At 37.1% G+C, this 23,744-nt stretch overlaps 1 protein-coding gene, 1 long non-coding RNA gene and 2 other non-coding genes across 12 annotated transcripts in view; 3 read left to right on the forward strand and 1 right to left on the reverse strand.

Moving 5' to 3' along the window:
- DNM3 (dynamin 3) overlaps positions 1-23,744 on the reverse strand; it is a 634,013-nt gene that overhangs the window by 293,787 nt on the left and 316,482 nt on the right. For all 9 annotated transcript variants that reach the window (XM_051857117.2, XM_008264064.4, XM_051857115.2 and 6 more), the window contains one exon: positions 20,122-20,235. In XM_051857117.2, coding sequence (XP_051713077.1) covers positions 20,122-20,235 — 114 coding nt within the window. The remainder of the gene's footprint in view (positions 1-20,121; positions 20,236-23,744) is intronic.
- Positions 2,659-9,280, forward strand: LOC108177642 (uncharacterized). Its single transcript, XR_001794385.3, has 2 exons — positions 2,659-5,810; positions 7,306-9,280. It is a non-coding gene; the product is annotated as an uncharacterized lncRNA (long non-coding RNA).
- MIR199A-2 (microRNA mir-199a-2) lies at positions 3,354-3,414 on the forward strand. The gene has a single exon (NR_162575.1). It is a non-coding gene; the product is annotated as a microRNA mir-199a-2 (primary transcript).
- Positions 8,978-9,040, forward strand: MIR214 (microRNA mir-214). The gene has a single exon (NR_162584.1). It is a non-coding gene; the product is annotated as a microRNA mir-214 (primary transcript).

Genomic DNA, 23,744 nt, shown 5'->3' on the forward strand with positions numbered 1-23,744 from the left:
AGCTGAAGTACATTATTTTGATATCACAAAATAATTATAAACACTGGAATTCTTGCTCCTTTACAGATACAGAAACAAGTCTCAGTCCTGGTTTCAATTTCAGAATTTCTAAAGTCATAAAAATTTGCCAAGCTTGGGAATGATAACTAACTGAAACAGCATTTCCTTTCCTCAAAATTTTTAAATGAAGAAAATTTTGTAGTCATCCAAAACCATCCATTGACTCAAACCACCACTTTGGTCAATAAGTTTTGAAATAAGTACACTAAATTACTTCAGTTCTTCAAAGTATGGACCAATACACTTCAGGTATTCAACTGATAACTTTACAGACATAAAAAAATCTCTTCAAGCCATTCCAAATCAATGCCACAAAGTTTCCATAGTGGCCTGACAGACTTTTTAGACTGAACCTGGTCCAGATTAGATTCCTAACATCGACACAGTTGTGTTTGTTCAGGGGCAGAGTCAGATATTTCTTTCTTTTTTTCCTAAGATTTATTTATTTATTTGAAAGTCAGAGTTACAGAAAGAGACAGATGAACACACACACACACACACACAGAAAGAGAGAGAGATCTTCCATCTGCCAGTTCACTCCCCAAGTGGCCACAATGGCCAGGGCTGAGCCAAGCTGAAGCCAGGAGCCAGGAACTTCATCCAGGTCTCCCACGTGGGTTGCAGGGACCCAAGCATTTGGCCATCTTCTGCTGCATTTCCCAGGCTTTTAGCAGGGAGCTGGATCAGAAGTGGAGCAGCTGGGACTCAAACCAGTGGCCATATGGGATGCCGGCATTGCAGGCGGCAGCCTTACCCACTATATCACAATGTCAGCCCTCAGAATGTGATATTTGTAACCTTTACATGCCTGACCCCTGATATTGTGACACGTGACTAGGCAAGGATAAATATTTGTTGAACAACTTTAGGAAATAAAACTCTAAAATATTTCAGTCAACTGGAACTCCAAGGAGATGGGCATATTTGATAAGAGGAACACAGTTTCTGTAACTGTCTCTGGAGAAAATCACTTCAGATACTTCCTAAGCCATCAAGATAAGTATACATTTAGGAGCCTTGGTGAAAACATCATGAAATCCCTACTGGTGTAGGTGGGACCATTTGAGAGAGTGTAGATGTATAAACTAACATGACAGCATGGGGCCAGCTGATCACAACCACTGCTTATTTGCAAAGACGTCCAAAGAATTTCATCAACATCAATAGGAGTGGGTAGACAAAGGTTTTATCTACCTGGTGCAGAAACAGGCCAGCGCCTGGAACACTGATCCCTTGGTTGACTATGGTCTCATTGGCTCATGGCCCCTCTATGATTTAATGTGAGCAAGCATACAGACACTATAAAAAAGGTTAGAATTGGTATTCACATGTAACAAAATTACTAAATCTTATTTGGTAATACATTCTTTCCAGTAATGTTCAGGCAGTTATGGCAGGGGGGCTGGGGAGTGGGGTGACGGGGGAAAGCAGTCAACTTTTGGGCTTACTCAAACATGATGGAAAAGACCCTAAAGACACCAGCAGGGAAGCAAAAGATCAGTGATATGAACTCATTCCTCTGATTTTCGTTGGTGATTTATAGCTATGAATGATATATCTAGTACTCAGCTCTTTGTTACTCCCTAGGTTGCTAGATAATTATTTTTTATTTTGTATAATCTTCCTCCCAAGGTAACCAGGGCTTGTAATAACTTTTAAACTCTTTAGTGATACATTGATTCAAGTAAAACCATTTTATAAAAAGTAAGTGCTTTTAGACAGCTCTCACTTGAAGCTTTTTGAAAAATTCATCCCCAAGTATCTAAAAGAGGTATATTTTTCTACTCCTAAAAAGTATTGAAGAAGGCCAATGGAAATGAATCGCTTTGACTGTAATTCCTTAGATTGCTGTTTCTTAGTTTGCTTAGTCAAATTAAGTTTGGAAGCTACCTAGAAATTTTCTCACATTTTGATCTCTGGGAAGGCAATTAATCAAGCTCTTGTTTGAGGCAACTCTAATCAGAATACCATGGAATGAAAGCCAGAGGACTGTACTTTCAGAATATCCAATAGTATATAATTGAAAACAGCAACAACAGTACGGGGAGAGTGGGGGAGTCCATGCCAGTGAGCTGATCTTAGAACCTCTGGTCAAGCAGCACTTGGCAAATTTCAACAGATTTAGTTAGCCAGAGGTAAAACGGAGCAGGAGGATACCCTGAAAACAAAACACATTTCAATCGCATCAGGAATTATCATTAAAAAACACTGTGAGATCTAAAAGCATGGAGCCACCAGAGGCAACTCGTTAGGAGCCCAGAGTCGTTATTTCATAGGGGAGGCTTGAAATCCAAACTTTATAGTTTCTTTAGGTCAAGCTATAGCAGCGCATTCAGAGAGCCAGCCAAAATAGCAGAGGGAAACGGGGAAGGCCACATGTGGAACTAATTACTCATGTAGAGGCCATGACAAAGAACATTTCTCCAGACTTTTCATGGGGGCTTCACTTTCAGGAAGTTGCTATAATTACTGTTCAAGTCTAGAGCAGCCTGCAAGCCGCTGACAGATCCAACAGACAGGAGAAGGGAAAAGGGAGGTGGGGGGAGGGGGAGAGAGAGAAGGAGGGAGAGTTGGGAGGGGGGTGTGAGAGAGAGAACTTATCTGCCCTTTTTGAGGAGGGAAATACCAGAAAATTAATCACCACAGGAAAGCTCAAAAAGTTTCTCAACGAGCTCTGCTTTCCAGTGTTCCACTTTCTATTTACCATTTTATCTACCTTCTATCTTCAAATTACTTCTGCAGCCTGGATCGGACAGCAAATTTGTACTTCTCCACTAACTCACTTTCTGTTGGCCACAGCCGAATTGTACATCTTGACTCCTTTTTTTTTTTTTTTTTTTTTTTACAGCTTTTCCATACTGGGGCCCACTTCCTGCCCAGTTGAGGAAAAAAATCTGGCCTGAAGATGAAATGACTGCTTAACATTACACTAAAACATCTGGTACCATTTTATGCACAGACCCATGTCTGAGAGCAGGCGATTCTAGCGGTCTCTCCAGCGGCACAGCGCATACCCAAACCTCCCCAGGGTGACATCATCCCATATATGGACTCTCCAGCCCAGCCCTCCCCCTTTTCCTGGTCCTAAATTCATTGCCAGTTCCCCAGTCTGCAGCAAATGTGCCACGTCAAGACTGGAAATCACAGCCCTTGAGTGTGTCTCAGTCAGTGCAGCAGAATTCAGGGGGGAAAGCCGAATGCAACCCCTGGTGCAGGAAGGGAGGCTTTTCCCAAGGACCAGGAGAGGATTTTAAGTACATAGATGGAAGCTTCTGGAGATCCTGCTCCGTCGCCCCAGTGTTCAGACTACCTGTTCAGGACAATGCCGTTGTACAGTAGTCTGCACATTGGTTAGACTGGGCAAGGGAGAGCAACGCCACGGACTGCTGGGGACAAACAGAATTTGCTGTGTCCAAGGAGAAGACGTTTATTTGCTCCTCTTTTTGAATCTCATATCCAGTGTTTTTCTTCACAGGTTTTGCACACGAGGGATCACGAAGCCCTCGGGGACAGTGCCGGGAAGGGACGCTCGAGAGGAGAGCTGCGGGTAAGGCCTTCTTGACTGCTCACCTGGTCTATGACCAGGCGAACCTAGGTGGGGGTCCCAGGATTTGCCTGAACATACGAGGAAGACAGAGGTGTATGTGTGCTGTGTAGCGATTCATTTAATGTTGAAAGAGCAATAATGCGTGGTGTAATGTGATTTACCGTGTTTGATCTCTGAAGATTGATCATTCAAGAGTTTTTATAAGTTCACAGGTTTTTCTCACATCAAAATGAGATATGAAGAGACCCGCTCCACCTAAGAATAGCTTAACGAGGCAAGCTTTAAATTGTTGAAATTAATAATTAAGAGATTTTAAAATTTCTATGAATGAGGACTGTATGGGTAACTCTCAACATCCCAGGATTGACTCCATTTTGCCCTTAAGAATAGTTGTTATCTTCTACTTACCAAATAGATAAGGCTTTTCTGAATATTTACTGAGATAATATCAACATCAGGAATAAAAGTACCTATCAAAAAAGGAAGAGCCTGCCAAGTTTTTGCCCCACCAGACAACACAGATGAGACTTGCACAGACACGAGTGCCAACCCACAAATTTATTCAGTCAGCAACTGAATAAATCAGAGAATGGAAACCTCTATCTTTAGATACATATATATATATATATATATCCTCTGTATTTGCATATTTTAAAAAGAATCCTAGAATGGCTGATAATCGCTGGTCAGCTGAGCTCTCTTGCCTACATTTTACAATGCGTCCACTTCTCTCAGCATTTAAGATGATAAGGTACTTTGTCTAGAAACCACTGATAAAAAAGGAATTTGTAAACGAAGGCAAAACTTTTCTTTGGTTGATTTCCAGCTGTCCTGGAGGTGAAGGAGGGTGGGAGAGGGGGAGGAAGGTGGGAGGGAAAAGCCTCAAGCTGAATGAAATCCTAATAGAAAAAACAACAGTCTGGATTGCAAAATGACCTGTGTGATCTCGCTGAACTTAGAAGTGGGTGCCCTAAAGAAAGTTCTGGAAAAATGTTCCTGCCTCACTCCTAATTCTCTCAATCCCCATTTATTTCCACCCCCAAACAATTCTATGTAATGAAATATCTGTTCTTCTGTAGGCTTTTGTAAGAAGAAGCAATCTCTTTGTCTTGCTTTAACTTCCCTGAAGGACCAGGGCTTCCTGAATAAATTCTTCTCTGAATTATTCATTTTGCAACGATTCAAAAATTGACATAGGTTCTCTTTTGCAAGGCATTTTATTAAAAAAAAACTCACCCAATTTCACTTTTGTCAAAACAATTTATTTTAAAATTGCCCTGATAATCATCCCAAAACTGGTGTAAAGAACACATAGTTTTCTCATCTATTCATGGGTTTTGGTTAAAATATAAACAGCAAGGTGAAATTTAGACATCTTCAATTAGATGATACAATATATTCACCCTTCGTTTTATATTGTGAACTGGGCACTTTCATATTAATTATATTTACAAGAACAAGTAAGATCATAAAAATGCATATAATTCCTTTTGACTAAGAAAACAAAAATCTATGAGGGTAGCTTGCAGAGAATTTTTTATAAAAAATGCATTTTTATTAACTGATACAAGTACTGAAGAGGAATGATAGTTACAAGGTACCATAGCCATGTTTAAGGTTTACTCAAAGTTTTTTTTTTTTTTTAACCTGCTTTCATTTAATTTATATTTAATTTAAATTTCTTTGTTCATATTAAATGATCCTTTGTGTCTCAAAGAAACCAACCACTGCTGGTCCCTCACTTATTTTCTCCATCAGGATGATATTTAGTACAAGGGTAAAAGGGACATAAAGTTACCCTTGGCGACAGTACTGGAACAGAAATAAGAGAATTACTTCATAAAGGGGGTGACCAAGGAACCTCTGCACATGCTCGCTGGAGTGCAAACAACTCATTCATGACGCAAACTTAACAAATGGAAAGGAACAGTACTTATCTTAAAATATTAAGAGTTAAAGACAAAAAGAAAAAGGTCGTTTTATAAACTCCTGCTGAATGAGGGCAGAATGGTAGATTATGCCAACATCTGTACAAACATACTTTAGAACACCCATAGCTATTTCCAGGGTAATTAATGTTTAATTGTACTTTGATATTACTTTAAAGGGAGATATACAAATATTTTAGGGATCATGGAATCTATTCCAGAGGAAACTAACCAACAATGAATATCTTCAACTAAAACTACCCCTGGATTTAATGGTAAGTGTAAGTATTAAAACTAAACATTGTCTGTGGTCATAGAGGGAACATTATTTGCAGAGTCTGTCCAAAGTTGACTTCATAGATATTTCATAGTTTTTCTCATTTAGGTATGGGGATGATTGATGAATTTGATTAGGTATTGGGTTCAAATAACTTTTTCCACCATCTAACAGAAAGGAATTCGGAGGCATGTCCTAAAAGGAAAAGGATCAGTATAAAACAATGTAGCTAAAATTTCAAAGCGTTTTTTTTCTTAAAGCTAAATATCTCAAAATCAAAGAAGGTGTGTTTACAGTGGGACCACATTTCACACTGATCACTTTCCTGCAATTAGCCAATAGGCTTCATATCCTTCCTGTCTTGTCTGGCACCCAGGCTTTCGGCCCAGATAATATGTTTATGTTTTTCAAAGACTAAAATATACTATCTACCCCCTCCTCTCGCCTACAGACCACCCAAGTATTTCACTCTGTGGGAAAGAGTTTAGGCATCAAAATCCTAATGAAAGAATTTTTCCCTTTTTGTTCAATTAAAGTTTTAAGCTGTTATAGGACATAAAAAGAAAGTGCAACTTGATAATGTTAAAAAATTCACTTATCCACAAGCATCCATGCTCACTGCAGCGAAGCCAGAGCTATTCCTCTATAAGGGAACTGCTCTTAAAGAGAACAGCCCACCCATCACAATAATGTCCAAATAATAACCAAGAGACCATCAGTCAGAAGTCCCGGCTTAAAATCACTAGAAGGTCAGGCTTTAACCTGAGACAGGAAATTCCTGAGCTGAAACCTTCTTACTTTCAATCCCTTTTTACTTTGGTGTCCAGTAAATTATGTAGATGTAAATATTTACCCATCTTTCCAAAAGTCTCTTAAGAAGACATTTTTGTCACTTTTAATAAGTAGGGATAATGAAGTAAATGAGGAAAGTAACTAAATCTTCATTTTGCATTTCCTGATTTATCATGACAACCAGTTTCCTGGAATTGCTTTGGTTTAATTTTATAGCAAAAGACTTGGAAGATAATTCTTTACTTGCATTGTCTTCTTAAGAAATCAAACAAAATAAGGAAATAAGGTGTAATAATCACATTAAAAACTACATGGTGGGATAATAATCTTTTATCTTTTGGTTAGTATTTTAAGTGATAATAAATTAGAATTCACTGTATAGTTTGGGACATAGAAAAGAAGGTTCAATATTTTTTCAGTCCATCTTTTTAACAAACTTAGGGGCAAGTTCAACATAAGAATGAAGTGTGTACACGCCACATACTTACTTGTAGTTATGTTTTAAAAATCTATTGAAAATTTAAATTGTCCAAAAGCTACATGAATGAAACCATCATTTTTCAGAGAGATTTTTTTCCTCTCTGGAAAAACTGTTACGGTTTTTCAGGCTCAAAATTTTTTTTGATATTTGAATTTAATAAAATTGTCTCATCATAAAGGAGAACATATGAACTTACAACTATTTCTTTTTATTTTTTCAGGTTGCATGCATCATTCCTTTAATTGGGCAGAGTTAACTGGATCAAATTATTTATGGGCGAGACAGGGAAAACTATATAGAATTATAGTAATTTTTAATTTCCACCACCATATTCTTTGTAAGTGAATCATACTATAATTATTTTCTGTTGCATTGAATGCAGCAACAATAACAAAATAGTAACAGAAGGTATTTGTTTTTTACATACTTTGATCTTGTAATTATTGAAATATCAGCCAAGTTTATTGATGTTTTTGATTGTGTTAAGAAAAAAAAAGTTCTGCTCTGAAGTGATTATCAGAAACAATAAGACGTTTAATTTCTTGAAATTAAATACAGAGAAGACTGTATTTATCAATTCTTTGTTTAAACTTTGTGATATCTAATCACTGCATAAAGGTTCAGATTTGTGGGCAACTGTACTTTTTTCAGTCTCTAAAAACTATTTTTCTCTCCATAAAGTTTCCATTTGCTATTTCCTCAGAATTTTACAATTAAAGGTAAATAATAAATTATTTGTTTTCTTTAAAGTTCCTTTAAAAAATCCCAAGAAACCTCCTTAGATAATAATGTGTGTTCTGTTGTTTTTTAAAGAAATCCCACTTACTAGAAATTTGACCATTTTGATATTTTGCTTGGGGAGGGGAGTTTGCTAAATATTTTTATAGATTTGAATTTATAAATAATATTAAAATCACCAGGCTAATTGTTTTTGACTCATCAGGATTACTATTATATCTATATATGTATGCCATTAACTCTTTCTTGTATGAATTATAAGAAAATTTTCCAAAAGGTCTGATTTTGGTTTTGGGGTATGAAGCAGATTTTTCCCTTTCTGGGTTTCACATACTATTCTGGATGGCACTGACAATGCCCAAGCACATCTGCGCACCACTGTGGGTAGAGGCCTCCCAGTATGGCAGGTCCCTGAAGTTAATTAAGAGGAGGATAACTTAGGCCCACAATGTCTTTTATCTGAATTTCACATCCGTACTTAGTAACTTTGCATTTAAAAGGAAAATGAGAAATAAGTTTGTGTCATTTAACATAATGTTGGTAACAATACATCCCTTGTAAAATCCCACTATTAAAGCATCAGACACCAAAGGCTGTTGGATTCAGTGCCAACTATATTAGGCTCATTAATTATTTTGAAAATGGCTGTCATTTCCATATAAATGAAAATTTTCTTTTTCATGGACAAAGTTATGGTATTTATCTACTACAAGAAACATGTATAAACAACCTCATTATCTTTAACTTCAGTATTAAAATATGCAGAGTCTTTGTGAAGAGGAAAAACATCTGGTTCAATTACTCTGAACTCTGACTGCATGTGGGCCAGTAATAATATGGATTGGATTTAAGAATAAACCTTGTGTTTAATCTTTATTTTTCCTTAAAGTTTTAATGTGAGTGTTCTGTTATTCCAATTATCCATGTTAGCACGTTTGGAACAAATGTATAAGTGTACTTTCTGAATAAAGTCAAACGTCTAACTTGTTTTTAGTTCCATAATGTTTTAATGTTTAATTCTATTGTGTGTTTTTCTCCCTTTCCCCTTACTCTCCAAAATCACCAAATCTGGAAAACAGACTGATTGTATCTGTTCATGAACAAAGGAAACCTGAAGGAACCAAGGGCCTGGCTGGACAGAGTTGTCATGTGTCTGCCTGTCTACACTTGCTGTGCAGAACATCCGCTCACCTGTACAGCAGGCACAGACAGGCAGTCACATGACAACCCAGCCTGAATGACCACCAGCCATTGAAAGAAGGCAGCCCTCACACCATACAATCTACACCAAGAGCTACAACCAAAATGAGGGGCTTGGGGGCCTGGGAATTTAATCTGTTAACTTAATACTTAACTCGTATGTATTATTATTTTATTTTGATTCAAATATTAAAACCCACCAAAAGTAAAGTGAGTGGTGCCTATTAAATATAATAAAACCCATTTCTGAAAATGTTCCTGTGCTTTCTATAGTTCTCTTTTCCTAATTGTTGTCAGTAAACCACTACCCTTGACATTTATTGTGCAGCTTTGCAGTATCCCATAATCAATATAAAAAATCAATATTAACAAAACAAGATAACCTTAATCTGATGCTTCACAAAGAATAAATTATTCTAGTAACTCTAATCCACAAAACAAGTATAATTTTCCATATCATGACTTTTTCTTCAAGAGAGAGAGGCCCAGAAAGAGAAAGAGAGGGGAGAGAGAGAGAGAGAGAGGAAAAAGGAGGAAAGGATAATTAATACTCAGAGGATCAACTATTTTGAGTTAATAAACTCTGGCAGTTTGAGTCTGGGCAAAACACAGTGAAAATAGTATTCATTTCCAATGTAAGTTTCAAATTTAAAAAATAATTGCCTTAAATAATAACTGCCTTAAAACAAAGGAAAAGTGGACATTGTAACTTTGCTATTTCCAAGTATCATAAGACACAAAAACGTATAACGGTGTCATTGTTACTTCAGAAGGGGCTCACTACAGCTCTCAGAATGGACTCCACGGGGTCGGAATATTTGCTTCCATTCACTATAAACTTGCAGACTCTTGAGATGTACAGGTATTCAGTGTTTTCAAAGCACAAGGAAAGTGGTTACTGGATATACAATGTATATTTGCTCAAATCTTTTGAGGAAATAGTAAAACTTCAGTTTACATAGTGTTTGCTGGAGTGAAACGATCAGGGCTAGCTTTGTACATGAAGATTTCAAACGTTCAAGGGTAAAAAGTGGGAAGATGAGTAATATTAGAAATTGGCCATGTTTAGTTTGATTCATTAAAATATCTTAATTACAGTACTTAACATTAATTTTCACCTTTCTTAGAAAGATTCTCAAGTTTAAAAAATGTAACATTTTTATCTCAAACTTCCTACTTAAAAAAATTTAAAAATTAAACATTTCAAGTCATGAACATGGATTTCAAAAATTTTTGCATCAAATATAGTTGTCTTTTAATTTTATTTTTTCATGAGTTTGCTGAAGTATTCTCTTATATATTTTAGATTTCAGGAAAGTATTTTACATTTAGCTATTTCAGTTTTAAAATGAAAGTTTCAAATTTTTGATTCTGTGTTATTTCAACCAAACTTGACACTATAGTTTAATGGAGAAAAAAACCCGAGTGATGGACAAAAATATAAAGAAAAAATAGCTTTTAAAGTTAAATGTCTTGCATTTAGATAGTTTAGCCTTATGGAAATACATCATCTGCTAAAATACTCTTTTTCTTCTGCAAGACACATTTTATGATGGAGTTTTTTTTTCTTTTATCTTAAATAAAAATCCTAAGACTAGCAACAGCAATTCAAAACAATACTTCACAGAATGTAAAATAACCAGAAAGACAATATAAAAATGTGTCACAGAGTATCTACCTAGTTCCACCCAATTTTAAATGCTTTGAAAAACTTGTGACAAACACTGCCTACAGGAGTCTACGTGTGGAATCATTCCATGTACACTGCAAGGCAGTCCTAGGACAGAGCCTACAGCTGTCAGAATAACACAATAATCAAGTCAGCATATTCAGGAGGCTGCTCTTAGTCAATCAAATTCCAGAGGGAAAGTTGGAAGGGCAGCAGACTGGTGCTCAAGCAAAGCATTCCAGGACAGCATCTCAAATATTTTTGCCTTAAAATATGACTTTACAAGTTTTTTAAAACATTTTTACTTGCCTCTCAAAAATTCTTAAAAGGTGTTATGTACACTTCAAATCCATTCAGTGAGGTATACTTTATATTTTTCCTATTTTGGGAAAGGGTAATGTAAAGAGTAATATTGTTCCTCCAGCATAAACTTTTGAGTCAGACAAGAAATATATATAGGTGAATTGGTTTGGATCCGAGAATATTTTTAATAAATTTTAAGCAGTACTTTAAGTATTATTATTTAATAGTATTTTAAATAGTATTACTAAATAATGCTTTTTCCAAGATTATGCCTGGGTAATGCCAGAATGTGAACATGTTTGGATGAAATAATCCTACATTGAAAAGCACAACATAAAGTAGTTTATGTATATGAAAAAAATAAACAACTATGATCAGGAAGAATTTTAAGTAATATAAATGGATGAAAGCTTAATATATAGGGACAGTTTTTATAAAAAATAAACAAACAAACAAAACCCCTCAGTTCTGGGTAAGTATAACCACTCAGCAAGTCACATGAACAGTGTCCAAGGGTCGTGGCTGACCTAATGCATCACGGGAGAGCACAGATCCAGCAGGAAATATGCACAGTCTTGAACATGTAAGTGAAAATGGAAAGAGCTGAAGATTTCAGTAACTTCTTGGCCTCATAACTTTGACCACTCAGAGAGATGTAGCTGTCATTTTGTTTCCTATTGCTGAAGTTACATTTGTCATCTGTTAGAGCTACACAATAAAAACAACACTAAGTAAATATCCCTATAAGGGAATTATATAATCTCCTTATCATGCTATCCAAACACTTCAACCCACAAATATGAGGCCTGTAATTTCTTAAGAGTCCAAAATATGTCCTATTTCAAAGGAGATTTTGGATTTTCTTCAATAGTGTAAGGTTAGCACACTTCCTTTGGAAACATTTCTGGTACATTACCACATTTTCCTAGGAAGATCCTATGTTGATGTTAATCTTAATGTGGGATGATAGAAATGGTACAAATATTGGCTGAGCACTTTTATCATGCATAAATTAGCAGCCTCTTTTCTCAGAGATTTTTAACTATCTCTGTTAAAGTTTATACATTTTACATTTTTATACATTTCTCATTGATAAGAAAAAAATCTCTTCTCCTTGAATAGGGTATCCTTAGGCACTTGATATACTTTGGATACAATGAATTTTTCTGCTGCATATATTCTTGAAAATTTGTATTTTAGGCACATGTTAAAGAAAAGCCATCACTTTTTTAGAAATCTGATTTTTAAATTATCAATGTACCATTATCTGGTTGGAAAAGCCTTTTTTTTTTTTTTTTTTTTTTTTTTTTTTTTTTTTTTTGACAGGCAGAGTGGATAGTGAGAGAGAGAGACAGAGAGAAAGGTCTTCCTTTTTGCCGTTGGTTCACCCTCCAATGGCCGCCGCAGCTGGCGCGCTGGGGCCGGTGCATCGCACTGATCTGAAGCCAGGAGCCAGGTGCTTTTCCTGGTCTCCCATGTGGTGCAGGGCCCAAGGACTTGGGCCATCCTCCACTGCACTCCCTGGCCACAGCAGAGAGCTGGCCTGGAAGAGGGGCAACCAGGACAGAATCCGGCACCCCGACCGGGTCTAGTACCCGGTGTGCCAGCGCCTCAAGGCGGAGGATTAGCCTAGTGAGCCACGGCGCCGGCCAGAAAAGCCTTTTAAAATGACCATTTCTATTTTATTCTCACTCTGCTTTTTTTCTAAATCCCTCCCAAGAATTGTGAAATATAAATTTACAGGTAAAAATTAACATAAGGAAATTTGCTCTCTTTAATGATCATCAATCCAGAAAGTCGCATTTATACTCAGACAAGAGGTGATCACCAAGTGCAGTGGGTTCAGCTGTTGCTAGGGGACACCTGCATCTCATGTCAGAGTGCTGGCTGGAGTCCCAGCTACCACACTTTCAATCTGGCTTCCTGCTAATGCATCCTGGCAGGCAACAGATGATGGCTCAAGTGTTTGGGCTCCTGCCACCCAGTGGGAGATCCAGATGGAGTTCCAGAATCCTAGCGTCAGCCTGATCCAGCCATGGATTACAAAATCCATTTGGGTAGTGAACCAGCGGAATCTCTCTTGCTCTTGCTCTTGCTCTTGCTCTTCCTCTCTCTCTCTCTACTATATATCTATCTATATATATAGATATAGAGAGATATTATATATATCTATATTATAGATATATAACTATAATTATATAAAAATTATATACTATATATTTATCTATATATATATGTGTTGCTCTGCCTTATAAGTAGGTGAAAATAAGCAGAGGTTGAAAAAAGTCTACTACCCTTCTAAAACAAACATTAACAAAATCTCAACACAATCTATGTCAAACAGAAAACTCACAGTAAAACTTTAAGGAAAAAAGTAATTCAATAATTTAGCTTAGGCACTTGATATACTATGATGAATTTTTGTGCTGCATATATTCATTAAGGTGCTCAGCCCACCTTAATCCAGTCACAATCTAATAAGATTTCCTCTCAGCACTGTGTCTCCTAGTGATAAAAAGTGAACAAAACAATGGCTCCTGGGTTCAAAAGTTTGCACATGTTATAAGTTGCCCTGTAAGTTTTTACCTTCTGAAAATTCTCTTCAATCCATTCATTTCTATTAATTTCTATCAACTCACCCCAGCCCAAGCTGTTACCATAGTCTCTCACACAAAGATCAATAATTTCCTAATAACTCCCCAATCAGGTTTAGCCTTTTCCAATTCATTCTCCACAATTTAACCAATTGGGTCTGTACAAAATTTAAAATACGATCATGTGACTCTCTAGCTTAAAAACTTCATCATTCTAAGATCAAAATCCTTCATCTGTAGAGTCCATCGCTAGACTTTTTCCAATCACCTAGTCTTAATTCTATTTCTAAACTCATCCAGCTCAATCACATTGTAGGATGTAACGCATACCTCTTCAGACCACCTAACCCCACATCCCAGACACTCTCAATGTCTCAAACAGATAAGTTGCTTTATTTTCTTCATAACTTGTAGTTGGTATCTGAGAGATTTTCCCATTTGTTTGTATGTTTTCTTTATTGGGAAACATCCTGCATCAGGGCAGGTACCATGAATTCCTTCCTAACAATTTTATTCTGGGTGACTAGGATCACGTCTGGTGATCAGCAGGTAATCAGAAAATATATGTCAGGAAATGTTTAAGCATTTAAGAGCATAGCACTGACACTTAGCAGCTGGCTATGTTATTCAATCTCTTTGATCCTCAATCTCAAAAATGGAGAATGTAAATATAGTACTGACTTAGCTCAATGCCTGGTAAATTATAAATACTCAATAAAGTTAGCCAGTATATGATGATAATCATTAACAAGATCATCATTCAGATTGAAAATTCGCATTCATGAGCAGATATAATTAACAGACAGAATGCTATTTACAATCACAACTACTAACGGGAAGGCCCCTTGTTATCCTGACCAGTTTGAATATGCAAAAGTGACCCTGCAATGAAGGCTTGATTTGATGTTGAGGGATGAACTGAGTTATTTCTAGATCTAGATCTAGGTATCTTGAATTTGGGGCATACCAGAATTACAGATAACACATAGGGGAGAGATGGGAGGAGAAACAGAAAGAGAGAATCCAATGTATTATTCTTAGGCTGGGCCAGCAAAGTTTGAAGCTGCCAGTGACACACCAAAGTAGGGTATTGACTAGCTAAAAATTTCTATGCAGAGGGGAAATCTCACGTTCTACGTGAGGTTTTCTGAATTGCCATATTTCTTCCTCCCAAGCTTTGGTAAAGAAAAGTAGCAAAAATATGCTTATGTTATTATTTTTACAGAAATCAAAGGAGTTAAGTGTGATCTATCTAATATCACAATGGGGGTACATATGGACACACAAGTCTACATGGGCTAGTTCTGTCTTCAGCCCCACGAATGGCCACCACTTGACGATCCTACAGGTTTGGAATGAGCACATTGGCAGACTGCCCTGGTGAGGATGAAACCAAGAAGAGGACCATGCATGCCAAGGGAATGTGCTTGGGGCCATTTGTGTAGGAAATTCCAGAGACTGAGGTGCATAGCATGATCTAGGAGGTCAGACTGACTCAGGAAAATCCCCTTGATGATTAGTTGTAAATTGTTTAACTCTGTGAAAGATGGCTCATTTCTTAAAATGCTGCAGAAAGTCTCAGTCTTGGAGTTAGAGGATAACATACTGTCAAGTAGATAGATTAACTGTGTCTGCTCTAACCACAGTGTATTATAAAGACTCATTGAAGACATCATTTGGGAACTTAACATTGCCTGGGACATAGGTGGAAGGCTTCCTGTTAGGATCTTCTATCAGTAGCATTACAGATAACATGATTGTTTGTATAGGACTGGTTCAAAAAGAGGTCTACAGATGCCAGATGCTTGATGGAGCTAATGAAGCCATCCAAAATTCAAGAGTAGGGTGGGTAGAGAGGAAACTAGAAAAACGCTGGGGCCTTATTATTACAGTCATGTCAACTATAGCTTTAAATTATCACACAGAGTTTTCATGCTATCAGCTTTGCCAGCTTAAATAGGAACCATGCAGTTTGATGTCATCTTCTCTAACTCTTGGTTAAGATGTGGGGGAACCCATGGCATGGAAAATCTCAATGAAGAGATGAGTTCTGATATCCCTCTTGTTATCTGAACATTACTATTCTCTAAGAAAAACCAGATCCAATACATCTTACCTCACAATATAAAATAATACAAATTTGGGAGTTAGAAGGTGTGAGTCAAAGAATGGCATTTCAATGGGAAGGTGTGGTGTTACTTGCAAAGGCAAGAGTAAGTATGCCAGTGTGATACCATGAGCACATAATATAGGCTTTTTCGGAGATTCACAAATGCCTTTGAGATGATTTGATGAGGAGAGGTCCCCATTTGGTGAGTAAATAGACTGCAGCTCAGATAAGTGAAGTGACTCGCTCTGCACTGGCAGTCAGTCAGAGGAAGCCCACATCCGCCAGCACTTTTTTGCCTGTTTCCACAACACCAGACATCTAGTCTATAGGGTCTTGTGCTCAATTAATGGCATCATGAAAAACAGTTTGAGCCATTGTTCCTTCATTATAAAAATATTTTGTAAGACATTTATATTTATTAAAAATCTGTCATAGGTTAAATAAAACCATATATATGTTCATGACATAATATGCTATTAATTAAATAGTCATCCTAGATTATAATGAAAACATGCCAGCCTAATTAAATAAGAAAGCAGAAGGAGGGAAGAACACATAAAATTATGGCAATCTTCTATAAAGATTTGAATATGAATTTACCATAAAATAAATGGATGACTCTACAAGTAACAATGATATTTCCTGTATGACATGTGCATGACTAAAAAAGAGAAATTCTCATATAACAGGGTGTTCAAAGTACATAGGTGCTGATGTGTGCATGGGAACAAAGCACAAGCATGCAGCTTGCCAACAATCTGGTTCCAAATCTTTTGTAACAAGCTTATTTTCAGAGGGATATTCTAAATTAAGCATTCTTAAGGCTGTGCACAGAACCATATTTAATCCATATGTAATTGGATTATGACAGCAAGAACTTTATGGAGTCTAAGTGTCATTTAAATCATTGCTGCTCAAGCATGAATGTCAGGCAAACTCGAGAAGCCAGAGATGGGTCTTTTTCCTAAGCACCAATCCTCCTGACATTTTCTGCTTGATCTCTTTTCCCCATACCTTCCTGGAAGCCTTGACTCCCAGCAGACACTGGTGACTAGTTCGATTCTGTACTAGCAAAGAGCAAGGAACAGGACTCTCTCCTATTTTTGCCCTGGCAGCAGGTGCAGAGATGGTCAGCAGTGACAGGAAGCTCTGGTGAGAGAAGCAAATGGGGCAGGGCAGAGGATATCGGGGTAGCAGCTGAGGAGTGGCAAGAGGGGAATGAATGATAGTGGCGCCAGTGGAAAAAGGCAATGGGCCATAGACAGACAATTGGAAGTTAATTCTTGAGTCAAAAAGGCATAAATATTCTTACAAACATCCCATCTTGTTTCTTGAGCACAGTTCTGAATTAAGTAACAGTAGCTACTGACCAAAGTATAGTTGTACGTAGCCCGAGGATTTGCCACCCTGAACTCGAAAGCTCCTTACCACCAGCTACTACCCAGTGCAAGCCACTGTCTTCTATTCCCAGGACCAGGAGAAACTGCTGTAGTTTCCCAGCTTGTCTGTCATTGATTCTTTTCTCCTGCTCCTTCCATACACACATCCCACCCCTTACATCACGCACAAGTAGAGAAGCCAGAGTGGTCTTTCTAAATCCAAGCATGCCACTCCCATGGAACTGTCCAACAACTGTCAATTATCCATGGTTTAAAATCCATTTCATTAGGTGGGGACTGTCAGCTAATAGCACCTTTGATACTATTATCTGTCTCTCTCCTCTGCTTCTGTATTCCAACCACAGCTTTGGCTCCTGTCTTCAAGCTCATTACACTCATTAGCTCCTCGACCTGGGATACTCTTCAACAAAATCTTCTGCATGGTTCATCATATTCCAGCCTCTGCGCAAAAGTCACTTCCTTCCAACTACACATAGGGGTGCCTCCCATATTACTTTCCACTTTATTGCCCCATTTCCTTCAGAGCACTTAATATCTGATATTATTTAACTAGACTATTTAGTTACAGACAAATACAGAGCCACGATCTTCTTTCTTGAAATTATCTAAATGAAGAAAACGACTCTTTCCCAGAGTTTCTTCATTTAAATCATTCCATTTTATTTCAAGGGTCATTCCCACTCTCTTCTGCTCCCCATCCCAAGCCATACCTTTAATAAAAATGCTCAGTTAGTTAATATTACAACTGAACACTCTTATTTTCTATTTGTTGTAATTGAGAGCACATGAGTGCACGTCAGCAGCAGTGATTTTGTAAAAGTTATCGCAAGTCTTTAGAGGAGCAAGGAGGCCAATGGTAACCATGAACTCCCCACTTCCTTCTCCACAGGGCCTCTTCCTTCTCCAGAGGAGCATCATGTACCTTCTGAAAGACTTCACATCAGGACCCTCACAGCCAGAAAAGCCATACTCCAACAGCAGTCACATGAGTGTGACTTCACAGATCCTGGTGCCAACATCCAGGAACAGGTCAATGTTGAGATGCCAGGACACCATCTTCATAAATTCTCCATGAATGAGGTTGATTTGCACAACCCCAGGTACCTCTGAGATTCCTGCCTTCATTTGTGGAGTCAAACAGCCTGCATTCAAATTTCTGCTTTGCCACAAACTAGCAATGTGAACTTCGGAAGCGAATTAGCCTCACCACCACCAACTGTTCCTCAACAAGGGAATTTGAGTCCAGTAGAAATGGTTTTTGAAAAAGTTATTTTTCAATTTTTTCTTCTGAAAAATAGAGATTACAAGCGTACTGATTCTCAAGGTTGTAATATGGGTAAATACCAGCCACGACTATCATGATTCCTCAGTAAAATCTTTTGTTTGCCCTTGTGTAACTGAAAAAGATCCAAAATTGGTATGCTTTTAAATGTACATAAATGATTGTATAAATTCTTGAAAGGAAAACTGTATTTAAGAAGATATTTTACAGCAACTACACAGCAAAGAAGACAACTGATTTTATTTCTAAGGAAGTATCTGAGAGCTTCTCAACTGCTGGTATTCCAAACCAGAGCCTCCCACAGGAAAGACAACAGTATCGAAGTAGCCAGTTCAGGAAAGAAACCATTGCTAATCCTCAGTCTCACACACACACCACGTCCACTTTTGACTTAGGTCAGTGACAAAACATTTAAATGAGCTTTTGAATAGCAATTTTGTTTGAATATTTCCATAGAATTTTATTTCCCTTACTGCAGAAAATTTAGTGGCAATTTAACAATTATCCAATTTTTTTAACACAATACTGCACATTAAAACACTTTGGAAATGGAAAGAACTATAAAAGACATGAAACTTTTCCCCCAAGAAATGACAAAGGTACTTAGCAATGCTTGATATTCTTTTTGCTATCAAGCCAAGATAGAAAGGACTTTTAACTCTGAAATGCATGCACTCCATAGCCACATAAAATTGAGATAATCTCACATGCTTTTGCAATCACAGAGTACTCTTACCTAATATTTGCATGCTCAGTCAGACTACAGCTATTAAAATTACAGATACATAGTTTAATTTCTATCTATGCCTTCCCAAGTTCAGCTGCATCATTTTATAGAATTTTAATAGCTCTTTAAGACCAAAATGATCTATTTTGGCACTTCTTCAGCAATCGGATATAAATGAATAGTAAGTCATGGGACGAAACTTAACATGAGCATAACACTGTAATTATTGCAAATCATATTTTTTACTTAGATATACATTCTCGATAAAAATTTACTAAAGATTTAGGACTCACTTGAATGCCAGTGTTGTGGACATTCTCACAAGCCTTTCATTTGACACAAACGTCACAGAAACAATTTAATTTCACTCTTGAGATGCTCTATTACCTTGGAATTTTTTCAACACATTATTTAATAAAAATCACTTTAATTATGCCAGTAAATTGACATTATTATAAAGAAGAACATTTCCAATCACTGACCCCAACTGCATTTCTTCAAGTAAGCAAATATATGACCACACCAAAGAAATAAAAATGAAAAGATACCTGAGAGGAATACAAGGATACTTCATAAAGTTTATGGTAAAGTCCAGTTCCAAGATAAATTGATTTTGGAACCAAAAAATGAAATTCTATGCATATTTTTCACAATAAGTTTTTCATAAATTTCTTAAAGACCCCTCATATGCATAGATTTCAAAAAAGTTTTATACCAGAATAAAGTTACCTTACAATTCAATTTTTAATTCAATTTTCTACAAACTTTTGAAGTTCACTTGTGTAGTAAAATTAAAAATCTGTGAAGACATGTTATATTACCATCTCACAATTTTTGCTTTGTAAATTTAATCCTATTCTGTAATAAGTTATTAAAAAAAAAACTCTAAAGAAAAAGACAATGCGTCTTTAAACAAACGTTCCAAGCTAAATCTTATAGAAAGAGAAACACTAGGGCCTTGAAATTGCATATCACAATAATATCAACTCAAGTTGTCACCATGTGTGGCTTACCTCGTCGTCTTTATACCAGGACAAGCTTTCGGCCGTAAGGACGAACCAGTATCCCTTGGAGCCTCCTTTCATGATGCCAATGTTGCTGATGGTGAGCCACCCCTTGCGAATCACCTACAAAAGAGCAGACATCAGCAGAGGTGCTTAGTGCAACAGCAGCCAACGAAGACTAAAGGTCTTGGGCTAAGTTAAAAACAAGATATAAATTGCAATAAAAATAGCATTGTTCCCTGAAGCTCAACCTCACTGAGCCATTCAAGAGAATTTATCTTCCCAAAGTACAGATGACCGGAGGACAGTCTCTTCCATTAGTGAATGAAGTAAAAATCTCGGGCTCATATGTATGGTGGAAGCATAGTGACTGAAACAGAGAGGAATGAAATGAGGCAGCCCAATACTGTGCCAGGCCTATTTATGGCATTGCTGCCACAATTAAAACATGTTTATTTGCTTGGATGACAATAAGCTCTCCATGCCACTGCCTCTTCTCTTCCAGCCTACTTGCCCATTTGTTTGCCTGGTTCGCAGCTCATTACAGTTTTCAGCAGAGACTGGCCAGCAAATGGTGAAAAGAAAAAACTCAAGCCAACCAATTAGCTCCTTGTTAACAGCCTTGAATAAGGCTGATTGAGAGAGAAAGCTGAAATAATAAACTAAAATGAAAAGTTTGAGGTTTTTAAAATTGTGTTGATTTATCCATCTACTTCTGATTGTTATTTGCCATACTAGAAAACATGCAGCATCTTCATAAAAACCTTTATTAGCTTTAAAATTTTTAAACATAAACAACTTGGATTACAGATTTGACAGAAATTATTTATAAATGGCATTTAAGAGAAAATGTAATTTTTTTCTCACAGTTGTAAAGTTACATTCTGTTTCCCATATGTTTACCATGTCTTCCATGCTAGATAATTTTGTTGTCATAGAGTGAGATGTGAAACACTATATGGAATTGTATGATATTGTTCTAAAAGTCAAAAACTGTCATATAACAAAATCACACAATATCCTAGAGAACCTAAAATATTTTTAAATATTACTTATTGAAAAACTAATGAGCGCTAGGTCAAAGAAAGATGAAATAACCTAATAATCAGATTTCATTTTTATTTTGCTACTAAGTTTTCTAGTAGAGGAGGAAGGTCAACCCTGGAGAAAATTATGAAATGAGTCAAAATTCTTATTATTGATCTTCCCAGGCCCTCTCCACATTTGCACTCCCTGTCACCTCGATTCTCTGTCTACTGCAGCATTTTTCAGGTGCCCATTCTTCCCGTAGGGTTCTGTTGCTTTTACAGAGCCCCACAGAGCATCCTTCTCAGCTCCAGACTCAGGCAACTTTTTCTAATGTTCAGAATTATCTTTTTCTTTTTACCTTCTGCTTTAGAAAAGAGGAAACACCATTTCTCAAAGTATGGCTCCTAACAACTATATTAAAATTATTAGAATGCTTTCTAAAAGTAGAGATTCTTGGGCCACCTACCAATTCAAATGAATCAGAATGTATACATATTAAACTCAGAAACGCACATTTTAACAAGCTCACAAGGTGACATTTATTCATATTGAAATTTGAAGATCATCGCATGTACACATACAATCAAAATTTCATTTTCCTTAGAGAAAATGATCGAATCTAGTTGTTAGTAAGAAGTATCTGGTTAAATTATTTCACACTGGGTGCAAACTGATGAAATCTTTACTTAATATATACTGAATCGATCTTCTGTATATAAAGATAATTGAAAATAAATCTTGATGTGAATGGAATGGGAGAGGGAGCGGGAGATGGGAGGGGTGCGAGTGGGAAGGAATTTATGGGGGGGAGGGAGCCAATGTAATCCATAAACTGTACTTTGGAAATTTATATTCACTAAAAAAAGAAGAAAGAAAAAAATTATTTCACACTAAGATCATTATCTATCCTAATAGGGCTTAAAAACAATATATCAATCATAGTACTCCATCAAAGCATACAACAGGTTGAGGATCCCTTATCCAAAATTATTGGGAAAGTAGCGTTTTAGCGTGTTTCAGATTTTGGAATAAGAGCATATATTTCACTTGCTGAATATTGTTAATTTAAAAATCCAAAATCCAAAATGCTCCAAAATCTGAAACTTGTTGTGTGTCATTATTTCATTTCATTAGGTCTGTTTGGATAGAAAAGAAGTCTTCCAGATACTATGCAAATGGCATAAGCAAATCACCAGTTTGCCATAAACAGAATTATGAAATTTCACACAATGAATATTTCTTAAGACTCTACCATATGTAAAGATGAAAAAGATGTATTGACACCACAATCCCTTCCCTCTACAATCTTATAAAATAGGGCAGAAGGGGGCCTGGTGCTGTGGTTCAGCAGGTGGGGCCACCGCCTGCATTGCCTATGTTCAATGTGGGCACCAGTTTGGGTCCTGGATGATCCACTTGCAATCCAGCTCTCTGCTGTGGCCTGGAAAGACAGTGGAGGATGACCCAAGTCCTTGGATCCCTGCACCCATATGGGAGACCTGGAGAAGGCTTCTGACTGCTGGCTCCTAGCTCCTGGCTCCTGGCTTCGGATAGGTGCAGCTCCGGCTGTTGCGGTCATTTGGGGAGTGAACCAGCGGATGGAAGACCCCCCTCTCTCTCTGCCTCTGCCTCTCTGCAGCTCTGACTTTCAAATAAATATATAAATCTTTAAAAAAAAATAGGGCAGAAGGCAGACTCATAGAGACATAATTTCAATATAACAGTATATTAACAGATGCACGCCAAGGAGGAGGAGGTACACTGGATGCAACTTAGGAAGTCTTAATAGACTGGTATCTCAGAAAGGCCTGAAGAGGATTAGAATGATGTGGGCTAAGGAGTGATTTATTTGCCTATTTTTTTTTTACTTGTTTTCCACAGATAAGGACAAATAAGAACAAAGTATGAAAGAACCACTTAGACTAAAAAATGTGAGGTGAGGATGAAGAAGTTGAGGCTGGAGAAAGATATGGGGTAAAGCTGGAGTGGATCCAGTTGAGTGACACCCTGAATTTCAATGTTCTCACTCCTGCAGCAGCACCAAAACTAAACTTTAAGTTCACACCCCTAATGCATGTATATTTATTTAAAAATTATATATATGTGCTTGCTTAGGCAGCACATATACTAAAATTATGTATATGATTATGTGTCAATAAATTATATATATCATATAGAAATAAAAATGGAAATTTGAACATATGACATAAAGATGAAATAAATAGTATTTTTTTTAATTTTGGGGGTAATTAGCTTTTAGTTTTAGGGCTTTTTTTTAATTTATTTTTTCTATTTGAAAGACAAAGTTACAGAGGGAGGTAGAGAGAGAGACCTTCCATCTGATGGTTCACTCCCCAAATGGCTGCAGTGCCGCAGCTGAGCCGATCCGGAGCCAGGAGCTTCTTCCGGGTCTCCTACGTGGGTGCAGGGGCTCAAACAATTGAGCCATCCCCTGCTGTTTTCCCAGGCACATTAGCAGGGAGTTGGATTGGAAGTGCAGCAGTCAGGACTCCAATTGGTGCCCATATGGGATGTTGGCACTGCAGGTAGGGGCTTTAACCCATTGTGCCAGATCGTCAGCCCCAGTATGTTTTTATTTTTTA

The sequence above is a fragment of the Oryctolagus cuniculus genome, chromosome 7, assembly GCF_964237555.1.
Source record: "Oryctolagus cuniculus chromosome 7, mOryCun1.1, whole genome shotgun sequence".
NCBI classification, from domain to species: domain Eukaryota; kingdom Metazoa; phylum Chordata; class Mammalia; order Lagomorpha; family Leporidae; genus Oryctolagus; species Oryctolagus cuniculus.